The sequence below is a fragment of the Arachis hypogaea genome, chromosome 3 (genome assembly GCF_003086295.3).
Source record: "Arachis hypogaea cultivar Tifrunner chromosome 3, arahy.Tifrunner.gnm2.J5K5, whole genome shotgun sequence".
Taxonomy (NCBI): domain Eukaryota; kingdom Viridiplantae; phylum Streptophyta; class Magnoliopsida; order Fabales; family Fabaceae; genus Arachis; species Arachis hypogaea.
Window position 1 is genome coordinate 101,017,236 of NC_092038.1, and position 12,948 is coordinate 101,030,183.

At 42.2% G+C, this 12,948-nt stretch overlaps 1 protein-coding gene across 1 annotated transcript; it reads right to left on the reverse strand.

Annotated features, from left to right (window-relative positions):
- Positions 1-9,121: 9,121 nt before the first annotated feature.
- On the reverse strand, positions 9,122-12,631 carry LOC112790814 (protein trichome birefringence-like 23). Its single transcript, XM_025833385.3, has 3 exons — positions 12,070-12,631; positions 11,380-11,657; positions 9,122-10,147 (listed from the first exon to the last, which is right to left on the reverse strand). The coding sequence occupies exons 1-3, from the start codon at positions 12,434-12,436 to the stop codon at positions 9,374-9,376; spliced, it is 1,419 nt and encodes a 472-aa protein (XP_025689170.1). The 5' UTR covers positions 12,437-12,631; the 3' UTR covers positions 9,122-9,373.
- Between the last annotated feature and the right edge of the window lie 317 nt (positions 12,632-12,948).

A 12,948-nucleotide genomic window follows, 5' to 3' on the forward strand; every position in this document is an offset into this window, starting at 1 on the left:
GCCAGAGTCGCCAGTGCCAGTGCAGCTGGTCCTTCCTCTCCCCCTCCTTCTCAAAATTTGGGGACCCCCACTCGTCCTATTGTCATTTCTTCTTTAGCCTCTTCTCTGTCGTCCCCTCCTCCCCGATCTTCCCCTGAGCCCGAAAAGAAGAAGTGCAAGACTTTAGAGTCTCGTTCTTCTTTTGAAGGTGAGGCCAAGGTGGATGCGCCTCAGTTTGTTCGGAAGCATATCTATCCTCATACTCGTATAAGTATGGATGATGCTTCTGTTTGAAACCACCTTACTATTCTGGCTCAGGAGAGTATCAGGGCGGCAGGGGTGTGCACAAAGTTTCTTGATATTTTTGAGAAGACTCCCTTCAGCTCTTTGGTTCATCCCTGAGGGTTGAAGAGCTAAAGGGGAGGATTCTTTTGTATCAGGAGGCTGAGAAGAGTCTGAAGGAGGAGGTCGCCAAGTTGAAGGAGGAGAGGGATAATCTCCGGAAGGAGGAGGAGAAGTTGATGGGCCGGTGCTCTATGGCAGAGGGTCTGCAGGAGAAGGAAGAGCAGAGCTATTCGAGCTTGTTCCAGGGCCTTGTGGAGGTTAAAAAAGATTTGGTAAGAGCTCAGGATGCTTATGCAGATCTGGAGGACTCCATTGCTGAGGGATCCGAAGAGGCATGTAGGGTCTTTAAGGAGCAGGTCGGGGTTATTGCTCCCGACCTAGATTTCTCCTCTTTAGATCCTGATAAGGTCGTAATCGACGGGGCTATTGTATCTCCTCCCCGACCTGTGTCTGAGTCCGAGTTAAAAACTCGGGGCCAGAGGATAATAGAGTCCCCTCCCCGACCAGAAGATGCTTCGAGTTCTTCAAAGGCTCCTGAAACTTCCACTCCATCTCCTATGGACATTTCTCTCCCAGAATCTGGTGGTGCTCCGACTACTCTCCCTGGCTCTGGTGGTGACGTCCTTCCAAACTGAAAAAATTATTTGTGGCTATATGGGGGCCCGGCCTGTGGGTCCCCCTTTTTTAAACTATTTCATTTTTATTTTGTGGTGGTATCCTGCTGACATTTTCCTGGCCTTTTATGGCTGTAAACAAAATATTTAAAAATACCATTTTTTTGGACAAAGGGTTTAGGTTATCTTTATTGGTTGTGTGCATGCCTTTTCTATTTAGGTTTCGAAAAAACCCTTTTGATCTTTGTTTTGAAAAACTTTTTTCTTGGTTGGCTGTCCCTTCTTCTAAGTTTTTCTCAAATTTTTCTTGAAGGCTTGGGACAGTCTTTTCCTTAGTACTTTCTATAGGTTTTCTGATCTCTTTTCGGTATTCCTCGTACTCAATTTTTTTATTAAGTTCTTATAACTTAGGTTATTTTTGCGATGCCTTTCTTTATTTCTCAGTTTTTTCCGACTTGTTAGTCAGATATTTCCAAGTTTATTCATGATCGACTTTTATAACCTCTTTACACCGACTTGTACCTCGTCGTTTTATCCTAACGACCATTTAGGTCGTTTCATGGGACTTTCACGCTTTGTCGAGCTTAATTCGGTGGGTTTCGTAGAAAGAAAGAAAGCGAGAAGGAATTTATAAGAGATATTGTAAAAGATCTTATTTATTTGCGGAGGTACTTTATTGCTACTAAGGGTTTTGGACTATCTATGACCCCTTAGTCTCTACTATGATGCCTCGTTAAAAACCCCTCTTCATAAAAAACCCTTTTCTTTTGGGAAAAAACCATGAAGTTGGGGAAAAGAGTACATCAGGGAGTAGAGTTTGCTTTTAACTGTAGTACCTTTTCATATTACAAGCATGCCACGACCTAGGTAGCTCGGTGCCGTTTAAGTCGGTCACTTTGTAATAACCTTTCCCTAAGACCTCACTAATCTTGTATGGTCCCTTCCAATTAGCAGCAAGCTTTCCCTCTCCAGATTTATTGACTCCAATGTCGTTTCCGATTAAGATCAAGTTATCTGGGGCGAAGCTCCTTCGAATGACTTTTTTGTTGTATCTGTTCGTCATGGTTTGTTTCAATGCTGCTTCTCTAATGTGGGCTCATTCTCGGACTTCGGGGAGTAGCTCAAGCTCTTCTTTGTGTCCCTGTATTTTTCCAACCTCGTCGTAGAAGCTCACCCTTGGGCTTTGCTCGTTGATTTCAACCGGTATCATGGCTTCTATGCTATAAGCAAGTCAGAAGGGTGTTTCTCCTGTGGCAGACTGAGGTGTGGTCCGATAAGCCCAAAATACTTATGGGAGTTTCTCAGCCCAGGCTCCCTTTGTGTCCTGCAACCTTTTCTTCAACCCTGCCAGTATGACCTTGTTTGCTGCCTCGGCTTGTCCATTTGCTTGTGGATGTTCCACCGATATAAATTGATGTTTGATTTTCATGCTGGCTACTAGGTTTTTGAAGGTTGAGTCGGTGAACTGAGTGCCATTATCGGTAGTGATGGAGTGAGGTACCCCATACCTGGTGATATTGTTGTTATAGAGAAACTTTCGACTTCTCTGAGCGGTGATGGTGGCCAATGGTTCTGCTTCTATCCACTTTGTGAAATAATCCACTCCCACTATTAGATACTTTACTTGCCCCGACGCTTGGGGGAATGGTCCTAGCAAGTCCAATCCCATTTTGCAAAAGGCCATGGGGAAGTTATACTAATGTGCTCCTTAGGAGGGGCTACATGGAAGTTTGCATGCATTTGGCATGGTTGGCACTTTTTCACAAATTCTGTGGAATCTTTTTTTAAGGTCAGTGATGAGAGGATTTTTGCGTGGTCTAGAATTCAGAATAAATTTCCGTTGCAAGTATAGCTTCTGAACCAACAAAAGTCCTTTCATACAAACGTTTTGGTTGTCAAAAGTAACAAACCCCTTTAAAATTGATAACCGAGTATTTAAACCTCAGGTCGTCTTCTCAAGGAATTGCAGGGAGAAATGTTCTTATTATTGGTTATGGAAAAACAATGTTTGGGGTTGAAAAAAAAAGTTTCAAGCAAGAGAAATAGATTACAGAATTGATAAATTAATAACTAATAAAACTTTTGGCAAGGTATTAGAACTGGAAGTCCTATCCTTATCAATTGTGATGAGAATTGGATTTTAATCCCACTTAGTTAACCTTTACTAAAGCAAAGGAAAGTCAAGTGAAATAATTAGTTTGATTCTCAAGTCCTAGTCAATTCCTGTGGGAAGACTAGCTTTAGAGCGATCTGCCAATTTTAACCACTGCTTTATTTGATAATTCAAGAGTTACCAATTATTTAACTCAAGCCAAGAGGGAAAATTCTAAATTAAATTGAAGACATCATAAATAGAATAAAGCAATCATAAATCTGAAAATACTTCAAATTATATCAAATAGAAATATCAAATGTAACATGGAAAAGTTCATATACAAAGATAAGAGAAAGTAAATAAAAAGAAACATTGAACCTGGGATCGAGAGTCACTCCTAAAACTAAGAGAAGTCCTAAATCCCTATCCTAAGAGAGAGAGAGGAGAGAACCTCTCTCCAAACTAAACCTAAATCATGGAAAGTAACTAAAAATGCGAGCTCTCCCCCGAATGAATGTATTTTCCCACTTCATAACCTCTGGTCTATGCCTTCTGGACTTGGATTTGGTCCAAAAAGAGCTTCAGAATTCGCTATGAGAGTTTTCTGTAATTTCTGGTGCGTGGCCTCTGTCACGCGTCCGCGTAGGTCACGCGGTCGTGTCGATTGGAGTTTTCCTTATCGCGCGGTCGCGTTAGTCATGCGGCCGCGTCATAGGTGTTCTTCTTTAGGTGCGCGGTCGCGTTAGTCATGCAGCCGCGTCACTGCTTCTTCGCGCTTGGCATGCGGCCGCGTCGTCCATGTGGTCGCGTGGATGCCAGTTTCTCCAAAACTCCTTTTTACGCTTTCCTTCCATTTTTGTATGTTCCCTTTTCCATCCTTTAAGTCATTCCTGCCTTAGAAGATCTGAAGCTACTCAACACATTAATCATGGCATCGAATGGAAATAAAGGTAATTAAAATAATTAATTCTAAAGCATAGGAAACATGTTTTTCACATACATCACATAATAAGGAAGGGAAAGTAAAAACATGCAATTAATATGAATAAGTGGGTGAAGGATTGAATAAATCACTCAAACTAAGCACAAAATATATCATAAAATATGGGTTTATCAGTTGGCCAGTAGAACCCAGCTCGGATTACCTTTCTAGCTAATGACCTTGCTCCAAGATGGTTTCCGCAGATTCCATTGTGTACCTCCTCTAGCACCTCGGTTGTTTTTGAGGTCGGGATGCACTTTAGTAGTGGTGTTGATATCCCCCTTTTATAGAGGATATTTTTCACCAGCGTGTAGTTTTGTGCTTCCTTCTGGATCTTTTTGGCCTCTTTTTCCTCTTTGGGGAGGATGTCGAATTTCAGGTATTCGACTAAGGGCTTCATCCACCCGAGATCTAACCTGGCGACCTCAAAGACATCTTGAACAGCCTCCGTTTTGACCACAGAGGGTTCGGGGAGAGTTTCTTGGATTAGGCTTCTGTTGTTCCCTCCTGGTTTGGTACTTGCGTGCTTGGAGAGGGCGTCTGCCCTGCTGTTGAAGTCCCGAGCTATATGCTTTACCTCGGTCTTCTCAAAGCACCTAAGGTGCTCCAGGGTTTTGTCCAAGTACCTTTTCATATTAGGATCTTTGCCCTGATACTCTCCATTTATTTGGGAGGTCACCACCTGAGAGTCGCTGAATATCATTACTTTGGTTGCAACAACTTCTTCTGCCAGCTTTAACCCTGCAATCAAGGCTTCATATTCTGCCTGATTATTGGAAGCTGGAAACTCGAACTTGAGGGAGACTTCTATTTGTGTTCCCCCTTCGCTAACCAGTATTATGCCTGCACCGCTTCCAACCTTGTTGGAGGACCCATCTACATATAACTCCCATGTAGTGAATTTTTCCTCTTGATCTCCGGCGTATTCTTCTAGAAGTCGATGAGGCATTGAGCTTTTATTGCCATCCAGGCTTCGTATTTCAGGTCAAATTCGGAGAGCTCTATTGCCCATTGAACCATTCTGCCCGCAATGTCCCTCTTCTGGAGGATCTGCTTCATGGGCTGGTTCGTTCGGACTTTTATCGTGTACGCTTGGAAATACGACCGTAATCGGCGTGAGGCTACAACTAAGGAGTATGCAAACTTTTCAAGTTTTTGATACTTTAGTTCTGGGCCTTGTAAAACTTTGCTGGTGAAGTACACAAGATGCTGCCCGACCTCATCTTCCCGTATTAGAGCTGATGCTACAGCTCTGTCTGCTACTGGCAGATACAGGACGAGCTCTTCCCCGACTATGGGTCGGGTCAGAATCGGAGGCTGGCTCAAAAACCTTTTGAACTCCTGGAATGCTTCTTCGCATTCTGAAGTCCATTCGAACTGACATCCTTTTCTTAGTAGAGAGAATAGTGGAAGGAATCTTAGTGCCGACCCCGCCAGGAATCTGGAAAGGGCGGCGAGCCGGCCGTTCAATTGTGGAACCTCCCTTAGACAAGTCGGGTTTTTCATTTCTAGAATAGTTTTGTACTTATCGGGGTTTTTCATTCCTCCTTGGTTTTCACCAGCATGTCATCTACGTAGACCTCCATTAAGTTCTCGAAGTAGGGAGCGAACACTTTATTCATCAACCTTTGATATGTGGCCCCAGCATTTTTCAATCCAAAAGGCATTACCACATAGCAGTAGTTTGCTCTAGGTGTGATGAATGAAGTTTTTTCCTCATCCGGCTTATACATCGGGATTTGGCTGTATCCCGAGTAAGCATCCATAAACGACAAGTACTGATACCCTGAGCTTGCATCTACTAGGGTGTCAATACTGGAAAGTGGATATGGGTCTTTGGGGCACGCTTTGTTCAGATCGGTGTAGTCGACGCACATCCTCCACTTGCCATTTTACTTTTTGAGTAGCACTACATTTGCTAGCCATGCCGGATACTTGACTTCTCGGATGAAGTCGGCCTCCAAGAGGGCTTGAACTTGCTCCTCCACCACCTGAGCTCGTTCTGTTCTGAGCTTGCGCCTGCGCTGCTGTACGGGTCGTGATCTGGGGTATACTGAAAGCTTGTGGGACATGAGCTGAGGGTCTATCCCTGGCATGTCGGAAGCTTTCCAAGCGAAGAGATCAGAATTATCTTGCAGGAGCTTTATCAGCCTCTGTTTCAAGTCTCCGTCTAGGCTGGCCCCTATGTTGGTATTTTTTTCCTTCCTCTTTTCCGATTTGAACCTCTTCAGTTCTTCTCCCCGGCTGTGGCCGTAGCTATTCTTTAGCTTTTATTCCCCCGAGCTCTATAGTGTGAACTTCCTTGCTCTTTCCTCGGAGGTTCAAGCTTTTATTGTAGCATTTTCTTGCCAACTTTTGGTCTCCCCGTACTGTCGCTATTCCCTTAGGTGTTGGGAATTTCATGTAAAGGTGAGGGGTTGACACCACCGCTCCGAGCTGATTTAGCATAGTCCTGCTGATCAAGGCGTTATACGCCTATCCGACATCGATGATGATAAAGTTGATGCTCAGAGTTTTGAAATTTTTCCCCTTTTCGAAAGTCGTGTGGAGGGGGATGCATTCCAGTGGGTTAATTGACATGTCTCCTAACCTATACAGGGTGTCCGGGTAAGCTTTTAGCTCCCTTTCATCCAACCCTAATTTGTCGAATGCGGGCTTAAAGAGGATGTCCGCCGAACTCCCTTGGTCCACCAAGGTTCTGTGGAGGTTGGCATTTGCCAAGATCATGGTTATCACCACCGGGTCGTCATGCCCGAGCATGATCCCCTGCCCGTCCTCTTTGGTGAACGAGATGGTTGGGAGATCAGTAGACTCGTTTCCGACTTGATAAACTCGCTTTAGGTGTCTTTTGCGAGATGACTTAGTGAGTCCCCCTCCCGCGAATCCTCCAGAGATCATATGTTTGTGTCTCTCGGGGGTTTGTGGTGGTGGGTCTCTTTTGTCCTCATCATCCCGCTTTCTTTTTCCATGATTGTCCGACCTTTCCATGAGATATCTATCAAGTCGGCCTTTCCTGGCCAACCTTTCTATCACATTTTAAGGTCGTAGCAATCATTTGTTGAGTGGCCATACATCTTATGGTACTCACAGTAGTCACCGCGGCTTCCTCCCTTTTTGTTTTTGATGGGTCTAGAGGGCGACAATCTTTCAGTATTACAGATTTCTCTGTATACGTCTACTAGGGAAACTTTTAGAGGAGTATAGGAGTGATATCTCCTCGGCCTATCGGGACCGACCTCCTCTTTTTTCTTGGGCTCCCTTTCTTTCTCTTTTGCTGAGTGAGGGGGCCTTTGTCGCCAGCTTGGCTCCCGTAATCTGGCATTTTCCTCCATGTTGAAGTACTTTTCTGCTCTCTCTTGTACATCACTCAAAGAGGTGGGGTGCCTTTTTGATATGGACTGAGAGAAGGGGCCATCTCTAAGTCCATTTACTAGCCCATGATAACTGCCTCTGTGGCAGGTCTTGAATTTCCAAGCACGCTTCGTTGAACCTTTCCATGTAGTCCCGTAGAGGTTCTCCGACCTCCTGTTTAACTCCCAAGAGACTCGGTGCGTTCTTTACTTTATCCTTCTGGATGGAGAACCTCATTAAGAACTTTCTCGAGAGGTCCTCAAAGCTGGTAACCGACCTTGGGGGAGGCTATCGAACCACTTCATCGCTGTTTTTGACAGGGTGGTCGGGAAAGCTTTGCAGCGAGTCGCATCAGAAGCATCAGCCAGATACATCCGACTTTTGAAATTGCTTAAATGATGCTTCGGGTCTGTAGTTCTGTCATAGAGGTTCATATCATGGCTTTTGAAGTTTCTTGGAACTTTTACCCTCATTATGTCCTCACTGAACGGGTCATCTCCTCCCAGGGGCGACTCTTCTCGGTCACCACGGAAGTTCCGACTTCTAAGGGAAGATTCGAGCTTCAAGAATTTTTCTTCAAACTCTTTTCGTCGCTCTATCTCTTCCCTGAGATTTCACTCTGCCTCTCGTTGTCGTTCTAATTCCTGTTCCAGTTGTTCCAAATAACCTTGGTAACCGTGGACCAACCCCATTAGCTCGGTTGCATGGGGTGGCCCTTCCTTTCCTGATTCTCGTCCTTCCGGGGAGTTTACCTTTGGGTTTTTAAGCCCAGAGGTGTCTTTTCTATACTGGTCGTTAGTTCCTTGGTGAAGGGTCAGGTCTGCGTCGTTGTTTCCGGTATCTAGATTTTCTTGTTCGGAATCAGACGTTGTATGACCATCCTCTGGTGAGTTGTCCGCCATTACTGGTTGATCTCTCGGGTCCCCGGCAACGGCGCCAATGTTACGATGGGTAACCGGAGATTAATGGGCTGGATTCGTTAAGTTGGCCCAATCGTCTGAGGAGGGAATCCTTCGAATGGGTTCGCACCTTTGGGACCTCCGTCCGACTTGTGAGCGTGAGTGAACGGGGGGTGGTACCTGCAAAGACACTCCGATGCCTAAGTCAGCAAGGGTGTGAGCAGGTCTAGAGAGTATTGGGACTTAGAGATACCTAAGGGGTGTCAGTGTATTTGTAGTGGTAAACCAATAACCACCGTTGGAGTAGTTCCACTTTTTAAGGTGGATAACCGTCCCTTTATCTTAGGGAAGTTGCGATATGGCTCCTGGAAGTGGGTTGAGAGATTTTAGAGGCAGTTATTATCTGCCAGCTGATCCTCGTTTCCGACTTCCTTAGAGCAAGTTGTAGTGAGAACCGACTTCTCAGGGAAAGGTCGGTTTACTGTGAGACTCAACCCCGTGGGTTGGGCCTGTCGTTTGGACCTGGGCCTTAGCGTTGGGTCAAGGTATGAACACTTACCAATTTTTTTTTCTCGATTGCAGCTGGTAGGACTCGAACCCGAGACCTTTGAGATGGGGAGGGAACGAAATGCCGTGTGAGCTATGGCTCATTGGCATTCAGGCAGATAATTGGTGATGATGCTGATGGTAGAGAGGCCTCATTAACCCACCTAAGATCTTTTTTTTTTTTGTTTACAATCGTCTCAGATCCAAAATAAAAAAAAATAGCTCAGGCTGGGAAAAGAACAATGAATCACATTAAAAAGAAAAAATACAAAAAAAGAAAAAGAAATTAAAAAAATCGGAAGAGAGAGACTGATAAACCAAATACCTCAAATACCCTTCTTTTGGTCATGCACTCAAACTGAAAATTTACTTGGTAAATACAATGTCGTTGCATATATAGATATCAAAATTAGCTATAAATTGAGATTTATAATCCTTTGTGTTACACTCAATTTGTGTGACTCCAATCTCCATTCAATTGTACATCTGAGAGCATCAATTCACCAATAATATTCACAACTTCCTTGAGGGTAGTGTAAGCAGCAACTTTTACTGATTTTTCTCATCCATTGAGAACCATCTGCATTAATATGTCATTCCAAGAGTCTATTGGGCCAGGCAAGCACCAATGCAAACAATCATTCTGAACTTTGGAATTTTTTCCCTTTGCAAATGGATGAAACTCCCTATATGGACCAGGGTGTCCATCAGGTCTCAAATGTGAAAGTCCAGCAAAATCAACTATCTTAAGATTCACTCCACTCTTTGAAGCCTCATCTCTTGCCTTTGCAAATTCCTCTAACTCGATGTTCCGGAGCATCATGTTCAGCTCCTTCATTTCCATCTCACCTTCTTTGATTGGTGCTGTTCTTTTGCAAGTTCCACCGCTGAACCACTCTCCATTTTCGAAATGGTCAGGAGTGAATGTCCTGAAAAATATCAAGCCTCTGTGATTGGAAGACACTATGAAGTTGAAGACAGATTTCAGAGCTTTGCGATAAGCAAAGTTGAATCCGAGTTCTGTCAGGTTCCTTTTGGGACAGGAGTGACACCCGATTATGGTGTCATTTTCATAGTAGATCGCGGCTTTGAGAAACCATTTCCCTGTCGAAAATATAATGTAGTCAAAGTCCATATATTGATCCACCCATTTACTATCCAGTTTGTTTAGTTGTATCTCTACTTCAGAACTCGAAACGCCGTTCATGTCTTCATATATAGCAGCTTCCACAAGGTATGGTGACCAAATAACTGACACATTGAAGTTGTATGAGGGGAAGTTCCAGCTTTTAGACTTGTATTCCTCATCATGGTAGTACATAACAGCTTGCTCTACCTGAAAGACAATTTTTCAAGTGAATTACTCCCTCTCAATGGTTTCTCAGTGTAACACCCAAATACAGGTCATCATAGTTTCCAAGAGTATATACTATCATCCGTTGAGATACTACGGTTGTGAAAGTATATGAGAAAAATATCATGTAGCAGATACAATTCTGAATTTGAAATAACACGGAAGAATTACAGAGGGGCAAAGTATGTTTGAAACATCAGGGGGTAAAAGATAGGCTTACTTGATTGTTGGTGCACATGTTAGCACCACAGAGGATAGTGCCAGTGCACTGCGGCATTTCAATGATGTACTTGGAGCAAAGATTATGTTCAGTTTCAGTACATAGATCATGCATTTTACTTCTTATTTAATGCATGAATCAGGAAATTGCTCATTTTCAGTGTTTGCATTGTATCTAAACCTCTATTTACTCAGGTCTATACGCCACTGCTACACTGAAGCAACTAATATTATATTAACAAAATTGATTTACTTGTTAATTGGGGTCTATAATTACTTCCTATATATATCTAATCTAAATTATTTATAGACATACTGACACAGTGTTGATGTCTCTTTGTTAATGTCAATAAATTGCCAATATTTGGAATTGGGTTCAAAAGCAAGATCAGGTTATGTATATTAAGTTACTAAATTTTCCGGCTCCTTAGCTTGGTATTTCTTCTCTTCAAACTGAAAACCCAGCGTAGTTTGCAAGGTTACCATTAAAATTAATTAACAGACAAACACCTATTAATCCTGTGTTTTGACTACAGTTTACTACAAGTCAAACATTTCTGAGATACTTGGTCTGTACCCACACGACTCAATTCAAATCTGGCACACTCAATGTATCAACATAAGTAAACATTACTTAAACAGTTAAAAGTGGGGGTCGCATTAATTTCCTCAAAAGTTAACATAACCTTGATATGATGCTTGCATAAACCAAGCAAAAGTTTCCACAATCTAAAAGAGATGATGCTAAGATAAGGATTCTGATAATGGAAAATAACAAAATTCAAAAGTGCAGGTTATAATTGATGCCCTTAATCATTGAAGAAAACATCAAGGGAAATCATAAATAGTGTAAAAACCAATGGACACCAAAAGAATAGATACAAACTCTTATTCTCTTAACCAAGCAAATAAGACAATCCTGGATTGATAGTTAGAGCAAAATCCATATGTGAAAAGCTAATATGCTATTTGCCAGTGCAAAATACAACACATACCGTTGAAAGAATGCATATCAACGACTGCACATGATTGCGGGATATGGAATCGCCAATCAACGCCCACACTTTGCCACGCATCATGTTGAGAAACTTCCCTGCATCAAATAGGGGTAACTCACAGCCTCTTGGAGCCCATCTCCAATACAGAAATTCTCTATCAGGCCTTCCATTCTTCAAACAATTCTGATGAGATTCAATGTGGCTGCAGGTTTCATTAGTATACAATGGTCCAAAAGGATTGGGGACCCAGTCCCCACTAAAATAATCACATTCATCTGCACATAAAAATTTAACTTTCAGCATCTATTCACATTCCTAGCTAGTAATCAATTACTCTAGAACTCAATTTAGGATTTAGCTAACAAGTTAAAGGTTGCTAGCAATTGAAAATCTTAAATAATTTACTTCAATAAATGCACAACAAATGCATTGAGAATTTAAATTTTGCATCTTTTTTCTAGGAAGACTTGGGTAACTTTATCATGTGTCAGGGCACATTTAGCTAAACCCCTCAATTTAAATCTATGCAACAAAACTCTTCAACTTCACATGGCACAATCTATAAAAAATAAATTGATACCGACAATTTTGTCCTGGCGTACAGATCTAAAACAGTGTGTGTTTGCAAACAAAAATAGTGAAGACTAGGAATAAGAAACCAAGCTAGAACATAATGAGGCCACTCACCTGTGTCTGTGTGAGTCTCCACTTGATCTTCACTTTCAGGAACATGTTCTTGAACCTCCTCTGGAGTATGTTCGGGGTCATCTTCAGGAGCGTGTTCTGGAACATCATCAGGAACATGTTCCTCTGAAACAGGTGGATTCTGAGGAAGCAGCAATGACGGAAGAGGAGGTGGGTGATGGGGTTCTGGAACAGGGAGAGTGGTTTTCTCAGGAAAAGGGGATTCCAGAACAGGGGAAACAGGAGGAGAGAGGGAATGGAAGAAGAGCAAACGGAAAGCGAGACCAAAGAAGAAGAAAGAGAGAAGCAATTTGAGGAGAAGGTTCTTGTGGTTTAAGGGAAACTTGTGGTGTAGATAGTCCATCCTCATATCTCTGCTTCCTCAAACAATGCAATTAAAGACACTCTCACTTATGGAACCTAAAGCACTTGTTCTTGTAGTTCCCACAGGCACGGATACTCGCTCTTTTTGAGTAATAAACAAATGTAAGACTTAACAAAAGTGACAGTGAAGTTTAGATCCACATGAATGCGATTCACTTGTTTTAATCAACGACCCTTTTCCTCTAATTTATTGGACAATTCCTTCATTTATGCTAAACAATTCTTTGTTAGTTAAACAGGATTATCATGTACTTGTACTGTATAATCCTTCATTTATTATTTTTTTTGTATTGGATAAAACAAGATGGAGCAGAAAAAAAGATAAGCAAATAAAAACAAATAATTATCAACTATTTGTAATAAACAAATACATTTTTTATAATCTTCAGATATAATATTTTAAGAAAAAATATTTTTAAAAATATAATTCTTTAATAAAATATATTTATTTTAATCTTAAAACAAAAACCTACATAAATTATTCGGTCTACCTACTTC

What these genes read in the sequence shown, in the direction of transcription:
- LOC112790814 (XM_025833385.3), bottom strand. Translation starts at nt 12,436, where the DNA reads ATGAGGATGGACTATCTACACCACAAGTTTCCCTTAAACCACAAGAAC. An exon ending in GGAGACTCACACAGACACAG is followed by an intron (nt 11,658 to 12,069) that starts GTGAGTGGCCTC and finishes TTTTATGTGCAG; the next exon opens with ATGAATGTGATTATTTTAGT. An exon ending in TGATATGCATTCTTTCAACG is followed by an intron (nt 10,148 to 11,379) that starts GTATGTGTTGTA and finishes ATTGTCTTTCAG; the next exon opens with GTAGAGCAAGCTGTTATGTA.